This window comes from Choloepus didactylus, chromosome 6 (genome assembly GCF_015220235.1).
Source record: "Choloepus didactylus isolate mChoDid1 chromosome 6, mChoDid1.pri, whole genome shotgun sequence".
NCBI lineage: Eukaryota > Metazoa > Chordata > Mammalia > Pilosa > Megalonychidae > Choloepus > Choloepus didactylus.
The window spans coordinates 43,100,524-43,122,669 of record NC_051312.1 but is presented as its reverse complement, the minus strand read 5'-3'; the positions used below and the strand labels follow the sequence as shown (position 1 = coordinate 43,122,669).

Below are 22,146 nucleotides of genomic sequence, written 5' to 3'. Positions count from 1 at the left end.
CCCCAAAGCTTTCTGCAGGGGAAGAGCCTGAGTGCCGATATTCTTGGCAAAGTTTTAGTGGTAATTTTATTTTCCTAAACATCTTCTGCCTTACTTGGCTTATTCTTACCCTCCTGCTCCTCCCATCCCCCTGTTTGTAAACTTTTGTTTTGAAATAATTATAGATTCATAGGGAATGTACGGGAGGTTGCAAAAGAATGTACAGGGAGTTCCCATGATCATTAGCTCCTCCTTCTCCAATGGTAATATCTTGCATAACTACAGTATGAAAATCAGGACATTGATATCAGCACAATCCACAGAGCTTATTCAGACTTCAGTAGTTATACTTGTGCTCATGTGTGTGTAGCTCATTTTATCATAGCTGGAGCCTTGCAAAACCACCACCACAATGAATATACTCAATGATAGCATCACCACAAGACTCCCTCGTATTACCGCTTTATAGTCACATCCATCCCTTCTCCACTATCCCTAACCCCAGGGAACCATTAATCTGTTCTCAGTCTCTATAATTACGTTATTTTATGAATGTTACATAAATGGAATCATCAATATATATTCTTTTCATATTGGCTCTTTTCACTCAATGTAATTTCTTTGAGGTTTATCTAAGTTGTTGCATGTATTAATGGTTTGTTCCTATTTATTACTGAGTGGTAGGTAGTCCATGGTATGGATGTACCATAGTTTGTTTAACCATTCACCTGTTGAAGGAAATCTGGGTAGTTTATAGTTTTTGGCTATTACGAATAAAACTTCTATGACTATTCATGTATAAGTTCTTGCATGAAAATAGTTATTCATTTCTCTGGGATAAATGCCCAAGAGTGCAATTGCTAGATCTTCTGGCAAGTCCATTTTTAGTCTTGAAAGGAACTGCCAAAACATTTTTCAGAGCGGGTGTACTATTTTACATATTCACCAGCAGTGTATGAGTGATCCATTTTCTCTGCATCCTTGTCAGCATTTGGTGTTATCACTATTTTTCATTTTAGTCATTCTGATAGGTATATAATGGTATTTCAGTGTGGTTTTAATTTGTATTTTTCTATTAGTTAATGATGTTGAGAATCGTTTTATGTGTTTGCCATTTATATATCATCTTCAGTGAGATGTCTGTGCATTTCTTTTATCCATTTTTAATTGTATTTTTCTATTAGTTAATGATGTTGAGAATTGTTTTATGTGTTTGCCATTTATATATCATCTTCAGTGAGATGTCTGTGCATTTCTTTTATCCATTTTTAATTGGATTTTTTTTTGTTTTAATGTTGCATTTTGAGAGTTTTTTTTAATATATAGTTTAGTTGCCGATTCTTTGTTGGATATGTGATTTGCAAATATTGTCTCTCAATGTGTAGTTTGTCTTTTTGTGTTTTTAATTTTGATGAGGTCCAATTTATCAATTTTTCCTTTTATAGATCATACTTTTGTTGTTAAGTCTAAGAACCCTTAGCCTAATTCAAAGATTTTTTCCTACATTTTTGTTTCCTGCTTCCTTTTAAAAATCCACTGTTTTTCCTTAATATGTTTTAATTTTTCTCATTCCTGTTACTTCCTTTATTTAAAAATACTTTTGATCCCATACTGCTCCTAATCTTAAAATAATCATGAAAAGGGTAATCAGAGTCATTCCTGCTGCAAAAATGGAATCCTGTATAGAATATATAGATGATAATCATCTTTAGGGAAGGAGCCAGATCTGTTTCTTTTAGGGCAAACTTTGTGATACCTGTGTTCATGGTAAGCATGTACTGAACTCACATTTTTTATTAGACACAGTTTTTAGTATGAGTGCTTTTTCTGTATCTTTTCTTTAAGGTGAGATTTGTCAAGGAAAAATTATAGCTGTTAAGACATACCTACTTCCAGGAACTCTGCATGGAAGACAGTATAGCTCTCTTCTAAAAATTAATGGTAAACAGTAATCCCCTTCCCTTCCCATTTCCCCAAATGCTTCCCTACGTATACTGTCAAGTTTTTTGTTGAAAATGAAGAGGTAGATGCCTTTTTAAGAGTTAGAAGACTTGTTTGATAGACATTTATGACTTGATATGCAGTATATGTTTTTTTTAATTAAATTCAGTTTTATTGAGATATATTCACATACCATACAACCATTTATGGTGTACAATCAACTGTTCACAGTACCATCATATAGTTACGCATTCATCACCACAATCTATTTTTGACCACTTTTCTTACACCAGAAAGAATCAGAATCAGAATAAGAAATAAAAGTAAAAAAGAACACCCAAATCAACCCTCCCATCCCACCCTATTTTTCATTCAGTCTTTGTCCCAATTCTTCTACTCATCCATCCATCCACTGGATAAAGGGAGTGTGATCCACAAGGTTTTCACAATCACACTGTCACTCCTTGTAAGCTACACTGTTATACGATTGTCTTCAAGAGTCAAGGCTACTGGGTTGGAGTTTGATAATTGCAGGTATTTACTTCTAGCTATTCTAATACATTGAAACCTAAAAAGTGTTATCTATATAGCGTGTAAGAATGTCCACCAGAGTGACCTCTCGACTCCATTTGAAATCTCTCAGCCACTGAAGCTTTATTTCATTTAATTTCTCATCCCCATTTTGGACAAGATGTTCTCAGTCCCGCGATGCTGGGTCCAGATTCATCCCCGGGAGTCATATCCTGCATTTCCAGGGAGATTTACACCCCTGGGAGTCAGGTTCCATGTAGTGGGGTGGGCAATGAGATCACCTGCCAAGTTGGCTTAGTTAGAGAGAGGGCCACATCTGAGCAACAAAGAGACACTCAGGGAGACTCATAGGCACAATTATAAGCAGGTTGAGCTTCTCCTTGATATGCAGTATATCTTTTGATGCTAGAACTGTATATCTGTTTTTATCTCATCCAGATAAAAGGCAATAAAGGAGCTTAGGCTCTGCCTTCCACTTGATTCCTTTTATCTCTTCCCCTCTTTTCTTGTTTGTATTGGTAGGCGTCCGTTTTAATTACCTTGGCTGTTTAAGCAAATACCATGCAATGTATTGGCTTAAACAAGGGGAATTCATTTGCTCACAGTTTTGAGGTCAAGAGAAAGCCCAGATCAAGTCATCATCAAGATGATACTTTCTCCTTTTTAAAGACTGTGGCATTCTGGGGTTGGCTGCTGGTGATCCTTGGTCCTCAGCTTGTTACATGGCAAGGCACATGGTATTGTCTCGGTCTCTCCCTACTCTTCTGGGTTTCCTTGATATTTTGCTTCTGGCTGCTCCCGTCTGTCTGAATTTCATTCTGCTTATAAAGGACTCCAGTAATAGGATTAAGACCTATCCACACCTTAACTGAAGTAGCCACATCAAAAGGTTCATACCCACAGGAATGGATTAAGTTTAAGAACATGTTTTTCTGGAGTACGTATAGCTCAAGAGTGTCTCGAGCAGCAGCATTATCTATACTCGTACTCAAGGCATTTTGTATGTTATTAGAGTACAGAATGTAGCTGGAGGCATGGATACACCCATCCAGGGGAGATTACTGCTGTGTTTTAATTTCCTCCTGGTTTCATGGATGCCTTACAATGCATCATCGCTAACATCTCATTACTGTCTATAAGATGAGAACCGTATAGTACTGCTTATCAATAGAGTCATTAGCTGAAAGAATCCCACCTGAACTTTCTCTCCCAGACTCATTCATTTATTCTTTAAAGTTGAACTAGATAACCTTCCTGATTTCTCTCAACTCACAGTCTGACAATTTCTGTTGCTAGATTTCTTTTTCTCTTCTTAATATAAACTAAAAAACACAAGAAGGATTAGAGGCAGAAAAATAGTTGTAGTTCATTCAAGGAAGAAGAAATAATTACTTTTGGGTCTCTTCTATTATATGAATAAATCTGTATAATTACAGTGTAATTTTGTTTTTTTGGACATTTGCATTATATTTGCAAAAATATAAAGGAAGGCCTACCTTGTGAAGTACCAAGGTTGATGGTTTCCTTTCCTTAGCAAAAGTGATTTATTTTGATAACATCCCATCTTACCTTTCAGCTCAGCAGTAGATTCTTGTTGAGCAGAACTATAAAAATTTTAGAAACTGGGCTTTGATAGTACCTGTAAGACTCTTTAAAAATGTATTATTATTTATTGTCTTCAAGCAGCAGTAGTAAACCTCACAGTTTTCTAAAAAACTTTCTTCGCAGACATACCCTGTGCCATTAAGAAAACAGGCTATTCACTTTGAGAGAAGACTAGTTTTTGGTGACTTGTTTCTTAAGGCTTTGTGTTTTTGCTGCTGAAATCTGCATTTTGTTTGGGTAAGTTGTGTTAAGTAGAGAACCTGAAGATAAACATTTAAGATGTGCTATATCAATGGAGTTAATTACATGTACCACATTTCACAATAATGTCCTTTCAGAGAGCACACAGAACTGACTAGCTCAGAAGGTTATTAGTTTCATTTTGATAATAGAAAACATGACTCCAGGGAGGTTGTGTAATTTTCTTTCTCTCTCTCAGTGTCTTGGGAGGAAGAGAATTCTGTTCCCAACTCTGTAGTCTTTGAGGGAAGTTTAGTAGTCCAGGCAGAGCAGTGCATGCTCCCTGCATTTCCTTTAGAAGCAGTGACTGTGAAAGTTTTACTTATGATTTACTCGCAGATGTTCATACACATTTACTTATTATCACAGCATATTCTGGGCTTTTCTTGCAGAGCTCTAAGCCTTAAAACATAAAACCAAACCAAAACAAAGAATCCTGTTATCCAGACACAGCTTTTTTTTTCTTTTAGAAAAATACTTCATGATAAAAACATGAAAGTACATGAATGGTAACGGAAGAAGCATTGCTTCCTTCTAGAAAACCACTAGGATTTGCATAAACCACTTGACTGTCTGGTAAATGATAATCTGCTCTGTCAGTCCCTTGGGGACTTTTAATAGTAGGCTGTTTTTTTTTTTTTTTTTTTTTTTTATTTATTTATTTATTTATTTTAAATAGATAAAGACAGTTCTAAATATGAAGCTGTATATTTGTTAAACTCTTCAAATAATAGCAGTTTGTGAACCTGAATATTGTGAAAGTCTTTGAGAAGTCAATAAAAACAATATTGTCTCTTCTGTATGTGATAACCACATGAAAAAAATAAAGGCCTTTAAGGATTTTGAATGTATGCTGCGCATAATCTGGCAATTATTCATCTTTAGTACTACTGAGACGTGTTAAGGGTAAAAACTCAGAATATACCAATTTGAGAATTGGAAAGAAAGTCGAAAGAAATTTCCATTATCACCCTTAAAGTGTCCACGAGGAGAACATAAAGCACAACCTTGCTGCTTCTGCTTGTGATTTACCAGAAATAGTTTTAGTAGGAGACTGATAAAATGCATTGTTGGAATTTCGATGGGGTTCCATTCTGAAAAAGCAGATTGACACTGACATTCTTGTAATTAAGTACATGTCCTATGATAGTAAAATAATAGCCACCTTTGAATTTATTTGTTGTTATTTATTATCTAGCAACTGCAAGAATAATTTATTAAGCTTTGCATTGCTGACATCTACATTTGTCTAAGACATAACTGATTCTTTTTTGTGTGTCTAATTTTCAGGTACAAATAGCTTGAAATAGTTTCTTCTATTTTAGGTTGGGACTGAGCTATCCTTTTTATTTTTCACTCAGCCCTCTCCAAAACCATGTTTTATCTGGAATTGTAACAATTGAGGAATTATCTTGATTTTTCTTTAGGTAACATCAGTGCCTTCAAAGACAGAGGGGTCACAGTCATAATAGATCTTTCTGTAGACAGAATACTGACAGTATTCCAGTATCGTCGTTGTCATCATCATCCTCATCATCATAGCTAACATTTCTTGTTGTGCCAGGTACACTTATTTAATCATCACTACAATCCTATGAGCTGTGTATAGGTTCATAAAACCTTATTTGAAATCCTTCAGGTCAGATGTATTTCAGAATTCAGAATTTTTTGGAGTTAGAAAAGTAATGAATGAATCTACTATGTATTACACAAATTCTCAAGTGGGGCCTGGGAAAGCACTTCATAGGCAAGCCCATTAGTATTTCTGCAGGAAAACACATAAATAGTCACACTGAGTAGAATAAATAAAAGTCATAAATACTCACATGTTAATTCAGATCAAGTGTTGCCACCAAATGAGTTTGGACATCATCTTAAGAAAGCATTTTTGTTTTCTTCTGAGTTCTTTTGTATTTTGGAATTACGATTGAGGAAATATAGACCTGTACTATTATTATCCCTCTTTATAGGTGAGGGGAAACTGAGGCCCAGAGAGGTCTTACCCAGTGTTACCCAATTAGTAAGTGAATAGCTGGTGTCTGACTATTTAGCAGTTTGAAAGAATAGGCTAGATTTGTGTCTTTTATTAAAGTAGTGAGATGTCCATATTAATTTGTTAAATTAAAAAGCATTTGAAAAGTATAATATATAATATGGCTCCAGTGTTAGGGAAAAACTGTCATTCTGTATAAACATTATAGTAATAGATTTAGAAATATATTTTCAGACTGTAGACAACAGTTATCTCTGAAGGGTGGATTGGGTGGGGTCAGGGGAAATGAAAAATCTTAAAATTTTTACCTTATACACATCTGTATTATTTGTATTTTGTGATGAAGAAATGTATAAGGGAAATATTGAGGGAAAATAAAATTAATAACAGGTATTTACTCATGTTTGAGAAAAACGGAAGGAAGGTAGCCACTCTCTCTGCTATGCAGTATTGGAGAACTCCTTTTTTCTAATGTCTCCCACAGATTACATTGACTACTTGGGCAGTAATTACTCTTCTGCTTTCTCTAGATGGTCGTTTTTCTCAAAGCCATAAAAGAATAACATTTCACACAGAATGAATGGTGTCTAACATGACAAAATACAACAAGTAAAAAGTAAAATTCAAACTGTGCAAGTACGTGATTGAGGTATTGCATTTTAACAGGCATTTAGTTAGGAACATGTTAAATGAATTGACAATGAGAAAGGGCCGCTAGAATGAACGTGAATGTGGTCTATCAGCTACATGGCAGGAGTGCAATAGGATGTGGGAGTTAGTCAAATATCACCATACTTGTGCTGGTAAGACCAGATCTGGAGTCTTGTCTTCAGTTCTGGATGTCATATCTTTAAAAGGATGCAGGATGTGAAGTCTTTTCCAGAGAGAGTGATCAGGAGGGTGAAAGGACTTGAAACTGTATCATGTAAGGTACAGATGAAGGAACTGGGCAGGTTTAGCCAAATGTTTGCCAGCATCTAGCAACACTTGGTTGGAGTACCTGCTCAAATGAATAATTTTAGCTCATTATTGATTGACTGCCAGATCCTGAGCTATTAGGCATTTGGGATGCAAAGATGGAAAGACATGGATCCTGCCTGTCATGGGCTCATTGACATTGTCATGTCAATGTATAGTGAAGGACTATACATTGGAATAGTATATAACTATTTCCAATATAGTATGATAAGTGTAATAGTAGATGTTTGTACAAAGGCAACACAGAGAAATTACGATTAACTCTTCCTGTGCTAGTGGGAGATGATAGGGCCAGGGCTTCTGAGAGAAATTGAATTCTGAGCTGGATTTTGAAAAAGAATTTTTTCACTGAATGAAATAAAAAGATTGAGAAGACAGTATGGACTACTTCAAAATATTTGAAAGGATGTCAGGTACAAGGATTGAAATTATTCAGTACAGCCCCAGGGTCTCAGGGACTAGTTGGGGCAAGGTACTGGGAAATAGATTTAAGCTCAATTTTACAAGGAGTCTTTAATAGAGCTGTCCAAAGGTTTCTTTGGAATGTTGGGTCCACAGTCCCTGGGTGTGTTAAAGCTCAGGCAAGTCATTTGCAATAGAACAGGGGTCAAGCAATGGATAGAGTGAAGCAAAGTAAACTGAAAAGAGTGAAGTGCTTCAGGGCTTGGGTTCGAGGATCAGGCTTCTAGAACTGACTCTTCTACCTTTTGACTCTGTGACCTTAGCTAGGATTATTATGATAATTAACATTAAAGTGCTCAGAACAGCACCTGGAAAGTGGTAAGTGCTAAAAAAGTAGCAAATAAGTATTAGCTATTATTGTTGTCATTGGATGGGTGGTTGGTTGACATACTCTTTAAAATTCCTCACTTTACAATACTGAATTTCTAATTGTGTTTAATTTGTGATGAAATTCCTGTGAATTAAGAAGATGGCAATGAGGAAACTGAAGCAAAAATAAAATAATGCTAGCTAACAATTCAACAGTAAAGATATGAACAAAAATTTGGCCTCTTGAACGAGAATTCATTGATCTGTCCTTTTGGGGCCTTGGAACTGTTCCATCTACCCATCCAGGGTCTTTTCAGAGGTGCTTCTATGGCACGACCTTCTCTAATCTGTGTTTTTCTTGATCTCATAGATAAAGAAGCCACCTGAGTAGGAATGCCTGCCCAAATATCAGGTTTGGAGATCATGGATGAAGATTGGTTAATTGAAGAAGTCTTGGATAAGTTTGTTAATTGTCATGAGCAAACATATGAAGAATTTCTGAGCACTTTTACTTATATTTCAAAAGGTAAAATGGAAGAGTAAACTTTCCACAGCAATAAATAATTTTATTATAACTTTATGTCTTTCCTGCTTTTTCAGAAAGAACCTTAGACTATTGAATGTTTATGTCATTCCTTTGATCAGTTAATTCTTAATTAGGGTATTCATGACTAATACATGTAAATATGAATGTTTTTCTATAACCAAGAGTTGTATTAGTCAGAGCCATTGAATTTGAGAGTTAAAAAGGACCCGAGAAATCATTTAGTAAGACATTCCTTGTAGTTTTGAAGAAATTCATATGTAAAGAGTGGAGGTTGTTAAAAGCATATTTAAAACTTCTAGGAAATTTAACTGCACGTATCTGGATTCTGGCATTGCCATTCACTGGCTGTGTGACCTTGGGGAGGTTATTTAACTTTGTGCCTCCCAATAACACAGGGATAACAATAGTACATCCCTTAAAGGTTGATGAGGTTCAATTGAAATAATCCCTGTAAAACTCTTAGCATAGTGATAAACTGAAGCCTAAAGACCAAATCTGTGCTTCCATTATGTGTTTTGTTTGGCTCACAAAGTGTGGTTGTTGTCTTCCTTGTTTTTATTAGGTGGACATTTAACAGTTGGGACATTTTATATAAACATCTTGATTTCTGATTTTTCTTGATTAAATCAGAATATCTGTTATTCTAGAGTCAGCATAACCTCAAGGCAATAATCAGAGATCAGGAGCCAGGGGCTATTGCCCGTGAACTTGTGAGCTGTCTAGTTTGCCACATTCTGTCTCTCTCACAATTAAGAGTGTGTCTGTGTAGTGATTTCAGTGCTGCATTGATTTCAGTGGCTCTTGTAGGCATTTGAGTTTGTAGTCTTTGTTCTACGTTTTGCTTCAGATCACCTCTAGCTTATTCTGTACTTTGGTCATTTCTGGGTTCCTTGATGCTCATTTGAGAGACCATTGGGTCTCCAACCAACTGCACATTGGATTCACCTGGAGAGCTTTTAGAACCCGTTGATACCAGAGTACAGCTTAAATTTTGGACTGGGGACCAGGAATCAGTATTTTGTAAAAAGCTCTTCTGGTGATTCTAATGTGTACCCAAGGTTGAGAGCAGGGATTTTCATAATCTCCAAGCTTATGGCACTCTCAAGATATCTGACTTCTGATTTTTAAGTCATTATTCATGTGTCCTGAATAGATGTGGTAGAAGGGTAGTTATATTTAAGATCAGGAAAGTGATTACAACTTGTTTCTTTTATTGTGCAAGGTAGCTGGAATAACATTATCTGTGGTTCTGTTTATACTTAAGGGAAATGGAGAATTTAAGAAATACCTAGTTAGCTTTGGGGCTGTGAATGACTTGCTTTTCCATGATATGTTGATCATCTTCTGGTCTGTGAACTTGGATTCAGGAAGAGGCATGCTTTCTCTGAGTCTAATGATTTAACCACTATTTTCTGGATCCAAACATGGCAGAATGGATGGCTCAAAGGGAGGTGGAAACAAGGGTAAAACTGGCAGAATTAATACCATTCTGTTATGTCAGTGACATTTTGATGGTCCCAGTTGCTTTTGAAATTATTTGTAAGGCTGATTTTATTTATGTACCCTCGAAGAATAAGAAGTTCTTGCAAGGATGTTGATATTCCAGGGGGTCTACAGTGGGGATCTGTTTTCAAGTTTCAATATCGTCATTGCATGCCAAGAAAGCAACTGTTGCAGATCTGGTGACTTCATTTTGAGTTCAGTTTTGTGCCCCAAATTGAGTTGAAACAAATGATTATGCAAGTCATATAAACACCATCTTCCTGCACATTAGCTTCTTTTTTCCTTTCAAAATATCCCTAGGCACCAGTTCACATTATAAACTAATGACCTGAAAAAAATTCCTCTTAAAACAAAGAGTTATGAGTACAAAAATTTCATAAGCCAGTAAGTATGCTTTTTCCCCCCTGAAACTTTTAAATACCTTCTGAAAAACCAAACAGGGCTTAGGGGCAAGTGTAAGAGTTGAATTGTGGTCAGCAGAATTGGTCAAGGTAGATGTGGGTGGTTATTTCCATTAAGAAAGATGTGAAAGCTATTTCTTCAAATAGCTTTTGAACCTGTTTTTTCCCTTTTCAGCCCTTCATTTGACTCATGTTTGGTTGCTTTGTGATATGTAGTGGAATCTTTTCTCTCTTAAAGTAGTTATCACCACATGTACTTTTATACATTTCCCTAGTAAGTTTAGTTTCTCAAGTCCATTACCATTTCCACTGATTGACTGTTCTGTTTGCTTTTATAATAGTTATATGCCAGAGTGCTTATGGGATTCATTTTCTTAACATGGGTGTTAAAAGGGTCAGTAATCCTATTAAAAATATTTCCCTGGAAAAAATTAAACTATAGCCTTATTGAAAGAAATTCACATTACTGCTTTAAACACTTGGAAAACAGTTGGAAACTGTTAATATTGTAGCATAATTTTTACTATAGTACATTTATGTTGATGATGTTTTGCAGTTTTTTTTTCTTTTAGTGTAGCTGTGGTTTTAAAACCATGGAACATATTCGATAATATATACGATGTTCTACCAAAATGTTTAAAGAGACTCATTAATTATTAGTTTTAAACAGGTAGTTGTAATTGAATCCTCTACAGTGTTTTTAGTTCAAGAGGGTAAGACCAAGTTATAACATTATATATATACATATATATATATAACCTTTTTATGTATATAAAGATCAGCTTGCAGATTTTGGTTTTATTCATTATAGGTGAATACATTATTATATCGTTGACATTGTGGATAAGATAAAAGACTAAGTTTCAGTCTTTTGTATCTCAGTCTCTATGATTTGTTTATATTCCTTTCTAAATTATCTGTCTATAGGAAAAAAGGATTCTTCCTCCTTGTTTGACATATTTCTATCATTTTTTAGGTTGTGAAAACAGACATAAATACTTACATTTGATTTTTTGTTAATGCAGCATTCATTCATTCATTCTGTGCCTGTATTGTTATGGTCTAAGTATTTTTTTGGGTGCTGATGATTAAAGAATTAAATAAGGTAGAGTTTGTGTTTTCAGGTACTCAGTGGGAGAAAGAGAGTGAGAGATGGTTGGAGAGTCCAGTGGGAGAGATAATTAAGCAAGCAGGAAGGTACACTAATGGATGATAAATGCTGCAGTGGAGAGAAGCACAGGGTGCTGTCAGGGCTTATAGGAGGGGCCTCCAACCTGTATTTGGAAGGCCAGTAATGAAGTCTCCCACAGGAGAGAATGCTGAGGTGAGTCTGGGATAACCACTGAACCAAAACTTGCCTGGGGCCCTAAGAAATTAAGTAGAAAGAACACAGGAAGTTTTGACACATTAGAGCCGAATTTGACAGATATTAAAATGCCTCCATTGGTGATGGTCATTTTGGGTCACAGTTCCTTTTGTTGTAGTACTGATATATATAAAACGTTTAAATAATAAGTCTTCAAGATGGAGATGTAGACTTGCTTTAGTAAGGTTTCGAATTACTTCTAAACTGCTGAAAGAAAAAGTCTGTTTCTTTTAATTTCTTCCCACACTAGTATTACCACACTTTTGGAAAGTATTCACTCCCACCTTTTAGAGTGTTTGTTACTGGTCAAATTGCCATCACAGAGAAACTGTATATTTAAGAAGCCTGTGACTTAGAAATTGACATTAAACCCTTTCAACTCCATTTTGTTACATCAGGTAAACTTGGAGGATTACAGTTTGATCCAGCTCTCTCTCTTTCTGTTACTCTCTCTTTCCTATACAACTATTTCATATGCAATTATTGTTCTGATTTTGTGCTTCAGGCCAAATGATTAATTTCCACTAAAGTTGCCCATTTTATCAACTATTCAATTTAAGTAGTTTGGAGATTGAAATGAATTATTGTGCCTATATGGTTAACTCTTAAATGACTCTGTTTTTCATTCTTTTATTTCATTCTTAAAAAAACCTAGGATCCAGTTTCCTAAGTGATTCTGCCAGTTTTCATATATTCTGTATTACAATGTAATAACAACTTTCTGTTCACTGTCATATTTATCCTACTTTAGCCTATTTTCTTAAGCCCAGATCAAAGATTTTGTTTCAGATTTTGATGTGTAATTTTGTTTCCAGTTTTTAAATGTGATTCTCATTTCACTTGCAATACATTGTGCTTTTAGCATTTTATTGTTCTTTAACATATTTTTGGAAAAAAATCTCCCGTCAACTCAACCTCCCTTCCTAGTTGTTAGTATTTGAGTAACTACTGATTTTGAAGACAGTATGAAAAAAACAATGTAAAATATCTCAATATTAATATTTTTATATTGATTATATTTTGAAATGATAATATTTTGGAAAATTGGTTTAAATAAAATATATTATGAAAATTAACTTCACTTTTTTTTTTCAACTTTTTAAAATGTGGCTACTGGAAAATTTAAAATTGCATATGAGGTTTGCATTTTATTTCCATTAGACCATGCTGATACAGACCAGAGGTTATCAAATATGGCTGAATATCAGAAAGACCTGGCAAACTTTTATAAAAATAACAGATTTCCAGATCCCATCCCAGGCTTATTAAATGAGACTCTATAGGGAAGGGTCTAGAAAGAATCTGTATATTTGTTAGATTCTGTAGGTAAGTCTGATGCACCACTAGTTTTGAGAACCACTTGTCTAGAACACATATTCTGATAATGCATTTTCTTAGCATCAGGACTATCTATACTCCTTTAAGATTCCAGATAGTTGCTGGAAGCTGTTAGAGTTGGAAGAGACAGACCAGTGCTTTTATTTTTAGATCCATTCATTCATATATTCACTAAGCATTGTACTATCATATTTGATTGTCATAATAACATGAAGAAATAGCTATCACTGTTCCTTTTGGTAGATCAGAGAACTGAAAATACTGTAGATACTTTGTAGAAAGTAACTTGCTTGAACTCACATCAAGGATTCAAACTCCAGACCTGAGCCCCTCCTCTATACCACTAGACCTCTCTCACAGAAGCATCTGAGATTTTGAGACTGTAAAGAAACCAGTCTACTATTACTGATAGCAGCTAACATTTATTAAGTACTAGGTACTGTGCTTAGCACTTTACATGGACCATTTCAATTAATCCTTACAATAGCCTTGTGAGGTTATTTTATATTTTAATTTTATTGTTTTTATTATTCCCAGTTTACAGAAGAGGAAACTGAGGTGTAAAATTGAGTAACTTGCTCAAGGTCATATAATTAGTAAGTGGTGGAGTAGGACTAGAGGCCTATTCAAGTGTGACTCCAAAGCTCACACTGCTTTTCTGTCTTCTTAATAGCATTAGACGGTTCTTCTCAAGATCTGGGAAGATATCATATCCTATTGCAATAAAGTAATATGAGAAATAAGATGTGATATAAGTAAGAAGATGTGATACCTCCAAATATATTCATTCTGTCTTCTCTAGAGTGTAAGTTCCATGAGGGCAGGCTTCTTGTGGGTTTCATTCACTGCTTTACTTTATTAAAACAGTCCCTAGTAATGTAGAATGAGTAGATACTCAATAAATATTTGTTGGGTAAATGAAATAGAAAGAAAACAAAAGAAAAGACAGAATGACAGAAAGACAGACAGCCTCAGACTGAACCCTAAAGGGTATCTACACTTAACAGATAGGCCCAGGAGGAAGAGCCTGCTAGGAGACTGCATCTTGATGTCCCAAGTTTGGATTTGATATGCTATGTAACTGGGAGCCATGGTAGAATTTAAACAGAAACCAAACCAAACAAACAAACACACCTTGGAAGTGAATTTGAAAGGTGCAGGCAAGGAAGGAGGAAGAAACATCTGAAGCCAGGGAGAGTAGCCAGGAGGCTGAGCAGAAATGCCTATGTGGAATCTGGACTAGGGTAGTGGAGGAGGAAATGGAAAGCAAAAGTGCCCATGAAACACTGTAAGTGAAAGAGTGACAACACTTGGTAACAGGCACCTGACAGAGGGTTAGGGAGGAAAAAGAGTCAAGGACAAGTGGCAAGTATCCTGCCTGGGAGATACTGAGGCCCACAGAGGCTAAGGTACTTGTTCAAAATTATAAACATCTCATTTCGGGAGTCTTTTGGATTTTGTTTTTTTTTTTTCCTCTGATTGAGTGTATGTTCTGTCAAGAGCTTAGAATCTTGAGCTGGGATTTGGGTTATACTTCTGGACTGATAAATTTTGAGTTGTCAGTTTAGCCAAAGGAATACCACTACTTATACTTGACAACTTCTAAAAAATGTAATTAAAAATGAAACTGGTGACAATGCATAAAACAACGCATTTCCAAAGTTGTATAAAACAACGCATTTCCAAAGTTGACATACCATTGTGGTTCCCAAAGCTATCTTGAATTTGTTCAAATAATTCAAATTGTTCAAATTGTTCCAACATTAGAAATGCATCTTTAAACATCCATGGGGGTACAGAGAAAGACTTCCCAGTCTGAAGAATGAATTTAGAAACTGGTGTAGAAAAATACCACAGAGAAAAATATAGAAAGCAGCTGGCCCTCTTAACAATTTCAGAGCAGGATAGGAATTTCAGTGGAGCATAAAAACAGCTTTTCTCTCATAAAAGAAAACACAACAAGAATAATAATCCTTGCTGTGTAGCCTTTTGCAGTTGTTTTCTTTCGGGTATTAGATAGAGACCAGCAGGCTTAAAATTGTTTTGATACCCTTGCAACTGACAGATTGCCTGCTGGAGGAAGTTGGAAACGAACTGACCAGCTTTATGCTTCCAGGTGGCACTTAAGCCACATTTTCTGTGCTGTTGTTATCAGTCATTTAATTCCCTACTGAATACTGAGCGGTGTTTTTAGTTCACAGGCCATTTGCAGTGTCTTTCTGTTTCCTTTTTTTCGTTAGCCACATTAAGAAAAAGAAGAGGTAACTCAGGAAGCACTTTTGCAAATGTGACTTTAACAGTAAAGGGTACAATTGAAAATAGCAGTAGCTTACTTTAACTTAAGACACTAGCCATTGGAATAATGTTAACTTCAAGAGAAATTTGCAGAAGGCATCATGTGAGTGGGCTTGCTAATAAAAGCAAATAGGCAGTTCAAAAAACAAATTAATCTTTTATCGCAAGGGATAGAATAAGGAAGCAGTGTTATTTTAAAGCTTTTTATTGATGTATATTTTGGAATCGATGAAAAGAATGAAAGGGAAGGAAAATTTACATCAATCATAAAATCAGTAGCTTTCTGTATGTGACCTCTTTATCATACCATAAAATCAAATATCAAGTAGAACATTGAAGGAGAAAAACGAATTGAATGTAGTGAACTAATGTATAGCAGAGTCCTGTGGAAGAAACAGTATCAGCAGTATTAACCTGTACTTTCTCTTTGGGGAAATATCTGCAGGCTGTAATTAAGCAGTTTTCATTTGTTTCTCTTATTTCTTTTGGCATTACTAAATCACTACAGTTAGGGAACAAATTGACAAATTATGAAACACAGAAAACTGCTGGTTCAGTTGCAGAAGGAAATTTCCCCCTTAAAATTATGACAGACTTTGAGCTGATAGAGCCATTTTGTTTTACATATATTAGCATAAATCTTCAGCTGCACTTGTTAGGATTCCTATTCATTCTACGCGTGAATATTTGGTCCGTAGATAATCATTTGTTTTGTGTCTGCTTTAGGAATAATTGGTTAAGGAAAGAAAATATATTTAAGTATTTACAACATTTTGAATTATAATCATTAAATTGATATTTTACAATGTTTTTAATGCATTGTATTTTATTACAATAAATTTATTTTCTAGGATTTTTTCTCAATGAAGTAAGATATTATGACAATTTTATTTTTTTATTTATTTCTACAAATAAAAGAATCATTTTCTCCAATTCTCTTTGTATCTTTTCAACTTACATATATATTATATATGTAGTATGATATATTTTATGTGTACATATAAATTAGCGAGGTGAACTTTCTTAGGCAAATGAGATTTTGAACTTTTATGGAAAATAAGAGAGAACTACTATAGCCAACCAAACTTTTAAGATGGTCACTACCAACCTTTCCATAGTGAAATTAAACAATATTAAGTGAGTACACACTTGTTTTGTATATGTTTCTCTTTAATTTGAGACATTGGTTTTACTTATGATTGTTACATGCATTATTATTACTTGAAGGAAAAGGGTAAGGTGCTTGAGTTGAAACTGAGGTGGTCATAAGCCTGTGTCCTTTAATTCAATTGAATGGGCACTTATTCAAATCTAGGCGGTTTTAGCAAAATGTTCTTTCAATCATGGAACAATAATATTTTCTTTGAAATGGTCAACTAAACCAAAAGAGATACAAACAGGAAACCTTATCTTAGCCAAATGCATATCTTGCTTATATGAAAATCAAACCACAATCTATAGTATGTGATTTTGGTGTCTCTTTTTTTGTCATACCTATTTGGATTTGTTCCATTCGAGATACGTTTTAAGTACTGCAAGTTAGCTTACTCTTCTTGCAAGCTCATTGCTCTGTTAGTACAGGGAGAAATCACTATACCATTTCCATGTATTTTCTATAATATAATTTGCATTAGATTTTGTAGTGTATGAACCACTGATTAGAAAACAGTATTATCAATCAAGTACCAATTTTTCTTCTTTTCTTCCTTCTCCTTAAATTATACTGTGTATGAAGTGTAGGCAGTCATTTAATTTCTGGGTATGGAGTTTAGTCCCTAGCTATAGGGTCAGTCCAGTTCCTCTTGCTAGTGTTGAGGTCATTTCAGTATTGACTGTGTTTCTGCTCTGTTTCAGGCGTTGACTAGAATCTGGGAATACAAAGATGAATGAGACAAGGTCCCTCCCCTAGAACAATTCATTAGTTGATATGCAGTTCTTATTTATTCTTTCTGCTTATAAAGGATTGTGTGATTCCTTAATGCTTTATTTTAGAATGTGAAGGAAGAATAGCAATCTCATTTTTATAAATTGTATAGTTAGAGGTTGATTGGTTAGGCAATACTAACTACCCTTTTCATAGTGTGGATAAAAGAACAGCCTTAATATTGCCTTTATTATTTTTTTATTAAGATTTATTCATATACCATACAATCATCCAAAGTATGTAATCAATAGATCACATTACCATCATATAGTTGTTCATCCATCACCCTGGTGTATTTTTTTTAACATTTTCCTTGTACCAGAAAAAGTGAAAGTAAGAATAAAAAAATAAGAGTAAAAAACGAACACCCAAATTATCCCCCCCCACCCTATTTTTCCTTTAATTTTTTTGCCCCCGTTTTTCTACTCATCCATTCATACACTGGATAAAGGGGAGTGTGATCCACAAGGCTTTCACAATCAGATTGTCACCCCTTGTAGGCTACATTGTTATACAGTCGTCTTTAAGATTCAAGGCTACTGGGTTGTAGTTTGATAGTTTCAGATATTTGCTTCTAGCTATTCCACTTCATTAAAACCTAAAAAGAGTTATCTATATTGTGCATAGGAGTGCCCACCAGAGTGACCTCTCGGCTCCTTTTGGAATCTCTCTGCCACTGAAACTTTATTCCATTTCATTTCACATCCCCCTTTTGGCCAAGAAGATGTTCTCCATCTCACAATGCCAGGTCCAGATTCATCCCTGGGAGTCATATTCCGTGTTGCCAGGGAGATTTACATCCCTGGGTGTCAGATCCCACAAAGGGGTGAGGGCAGTGATTTCACCTGCCAAGTTGGCTTAGCTAGAGAGAGAGGGCCACATCTAAGCAACAAAGAGGCATTCAGGGGGAGACTCTTAGGTACAATTATTGCCTTTAGTTTTAAGGTCTCAGTTTTAGATTAAATAAGCACTCTGTGGGTTAAGAACAGAGCATTAAGAATGACTAGAATATGGTGGGGTGGTATATGGGCATCCTGTATTTTATGCCTGATTGTTCTATAAACCCACAACTTCTCTAATAAAGGGGAAAAAAACATTAGAATAATAAATTAAATAAGAAGAATGACTAGAATAATGGTTTTTCAGACTCATCTATTCATGAGAGATGCCCTATATGTTTCCTTAAAAAAAGAGGGAATGTGAAAGACATATATAATTTGTCTGCTCTTGTACTGTCCCACCACCACAAGCCAACACTGAGTCCTAGATTATTGCAAATTTTGCAGATGTTATTCTACCTCCTAAAGTCTGAAAGCATCGAAGAAGTATTTATTTGTCAAGGAGAGGGGAAATAAAATGACTCCCTCTAACATTCTCAAACCTACAGGGGTAAAAGAATTTGCCTTAAGTAGATCCATCTTTGTACAGGCAGGAGAAGGGCATGACCTCAGGGAAAAGAAAATCTTTTAGTTTGAAGAAATTTGATTTTATGAAAATTTGACTATACTGCTGTTGTATTTCTCATTTTGGCGTGGGCAGGGCTGGTATAATGGAAAGGTACTGTTCTAGTTTAGGATTCAGAAGACCTGGGCATTAGTCCAAGTATTGACTAATTGCTTAAGACCATGGTTCTGCCACTTTCTTTCTCTGAATCTGTAAGCCATGGATAATGCCATCTGCTCGGTTAATCTAGTATGTTTACATTGAGGGTTGGATGAAACATATACGAAGGTACTTGGTAAATTTTAAAGACTTACACAAGTGTAATATTTTATGTTGAGTATTTATAATTTAAAAGAGGAATGTCAAAGTTAAATATTAAAGAAACCTTGACTGTACAATATCAAAAATGTAAAATATTTTCTACAGTGTTAGTTCACATCCTTTCCCTTGAAGTAGTTAAAACCAACTATGTAAAGTGCATACCCAGAGTGTACAATCTAGATACACAGTATATCTATGTATCTAGGTACTGAATATAATCCTATATATTGTGTAGTCAAGGATTAATCAATTCAGGCAATAATCCTACACTGCCCTCTGGTGGATGAACTAAGTAATATGCCTACATATGCCACCAGGCCAAAAGATTTACAGGATTTGACAAAGATAAGGTATCACATACTTTTTTCTAATTATCAATTTTCAGATTCTTAGGTGGGAATCTTACCTTAAATGTATGCAAAAATCACCTGGGAGATGATTCCTGAGGTATATGTCTAAGGCATCTTCCCAAATTCTGATTCAGTAGTGCTAGTGTGCAGCCCAGAATCCTTGACTTTCAGACTAATATTGAGAAGTATGCCCTGAAGGAGTTCAAGGAGAGCTTAGGTATATGAATTCTCTGAAATTATGTGCTCAGTTTTATATATATTGCATGTTTCTAGGGATAAGTCCATAGTTTTTGTGAAATTGTGTCTCCTCCCCCACCCAAAAGATAAGAACAATTATTTTGCTTTAAATATGACTTTTTGTTTAATGTTACCATTTTATGTTATTTATGAGGTACTCTAAGTGGAAAACTGCAAAGGACTAAGGAGTAATTTTACTGTGGTATTGCTGATCTCTGATGTAGAGGTTAGGATGGAATAGCTTACAGTATTTTAAGGTGGATTTTGGTTGAACATACATTATTTCCCATGTCTGAAGGATTTCAATTCATGTATCCATAGGCCCAGGGAATCTCCTTACTACTACTGTTTATGGTTGCTGGAAGAACTGTGTTCCTTGTGAGCATTTTGCCATTAGCAAGTACACAAGTAAGAGACTTGGGGGACCATATAGGCTGTGGAGGTGTCTTGTTGCATGTATAATGGAGAAGTGCTCCTCCAATAATTTTGTAGCTTCTGGCACATTTTCTCATGTATATTCCATGTGTGTGTGTGTGTGTGTGTGTGTGTGTATTTGCTGTATTTCCAGGAAGACTTTTAAGAAGGAAGGAGATGCATATAGGTATTCTCCCTACATTCAGGATGAGAAGAGACTTGGTTGGATAAAATGCTTCTGACCTCCTCTATAAATAAAAATTATTTTTTAATTTTTTTGTTTATGGTAGAAAAAATAGAAAATATGGAGAACCACCAACATGCACATAGACCACACATACTAAAACAAAAAAACACAAACACTCTTTCTATAGCAGTAAAATTTTTACCTATTCTAAGACCATCCATAATAAAGATTATATTTCCCATCTGCCCTGCAGTTGGGTATAGCAATTCAATTAAGTTTGTGCCAGTGAGATGTGAGGGGAGCTGATATGTGCAACTTCTGGGTCATAGTCTTAAGACACTATTTCCTGGATTCTTTTTATCCCTTTTTTTCCTGGCTTGGCATTGGTGCTAATTGGAGCAACTTCTTTAGACCCAGAGATTGAAGCCATGTGCTGGGGATGGCAGAGCATATATCACTTCGTGGATCCCTGAAACATCTCATGAAATAGAGCTTGCTCATCTCTCTTAAACTTTTACATGAGAGAGAAATAAAATTCTTGTTTGAGTTGCTTTCTTTTAGTGCCTCCTTGATACAGTAGCTTAACCTATGCCTTAACTAATGCAGAGGGGAAGTGATGTACTTGCCTTCTTTTTCCCTTTCTTCATCCTCTTGCTTGGAACAAGGGTGTGGTGGTGGCATGCCAACCTGGACCATGTCGATGAGGGTGGTACCCTAAGGTGGCAGAGCAGAAAGATAGAAGTAGTCTGGGTTCCAGGGTGACTTCATGGAGCATAACAACTATATCAGCCCTGGATTATCTACCTCTATACTGTTGCATGAGAGAAATAATCTATCTTGTTTAAGCTATTATTATTTTGGGTGTCTGTTTCATGGAGGCAAGCCTAATCCCAATGAATAAAACCATAATCTTATGTTTTAGAGATAAACTTTGAGTGGATACATCCTTCTTAAATTTTTCTATGTATAATAATACATATACATGTATACCATTATTAATTAAGAACATAGAATTTTGAAGAGCGCCAGCATTTGAATCTAATCTCTGCTACTTCCTAACTATATGATCTTGGGCAAATTATTTCAAATCTCTAAACTTCAGTTTTATCACATGTAAAATGGGTATAATAACCTCTACCTCATAGACTAGTTATTAGGATTAAATAGTTTTATACACACACATATATTTACCTAATTATATTTACTGTAACTGAATGATAGTAAGGGCTCAACCTAATATTTGCATTCATTTATATAGTGAGCACATTTATAATTATTTTATAAAAATGTGATCATATTGTATATACTATTTGTAACTTTCTTTTTCACATAAGATTAGATTGTGAACATCTCATGTCAATAAATTTATTATTTAACAATATTTTTAATGACTGCATAGTATTATGTGGATATGCCATAATGTATTTAACCAATCTCTTTTTTGTTGAAATTTAAGTTATTTCCAATTTTCAGCTGTTATTAATGATGCCACATTGCATATACTCATTTACTCAATAAATGCCAAGTGGCATGACCAAGGATGAGAGGAACAGAGATGGGGGATGGATGGATACCCTTGTAGGTCCTTGTGAAGACCTTGACCTTTTTTTTTTTTTTTTTTTTCCTTGTTGCTACATCTTTGTACCCTTCTTATTTATGGCCTTTGGATAAATTTCTAGACATGGAAACTGTGGTTCAAAGATATGCAAAATTTTAAGGCCTTGATTAAGTAAAAAATTTCAAGGGAGTACATTAGACTTTTTTTGGCTTTGTAGTAAAATC

At 35.1% G+C, this 22,146-nt stretch overlaps 1 protein-coding gene across 2 annotated transcripts in view; it reads left to right on the top strand.

Annotated features, from left to right (window-relative positions):
* Positions 1-22,146, top strand: part of LOC119538366 (intraflagellar transport associated protein) — a 69,179-nt gene that overhangs the window by 8,607 nt on the left and 38,426 nt on the right. The window contains exons 2-3 of one of the 2 annotated variants that reach the window (XM_037841278.1): positions 4,180-4,293; positions 8,409-8,564. In XM_037841278.1, coding sequence (XP_037697206.1) covers positions 8,432-8,564 — 133 coding nt within the window. In that variant the 5' untranslated portion in view covers positions 4,180-4,293; positions 8,409-8,431. The remainder of the gene's footprint in view (positions 1-4,179; positions 4,294-8,408; positions 8,565-22,146) is intronic. The other variant, XM_037841277.1, reaches the window with a different exon arrangement.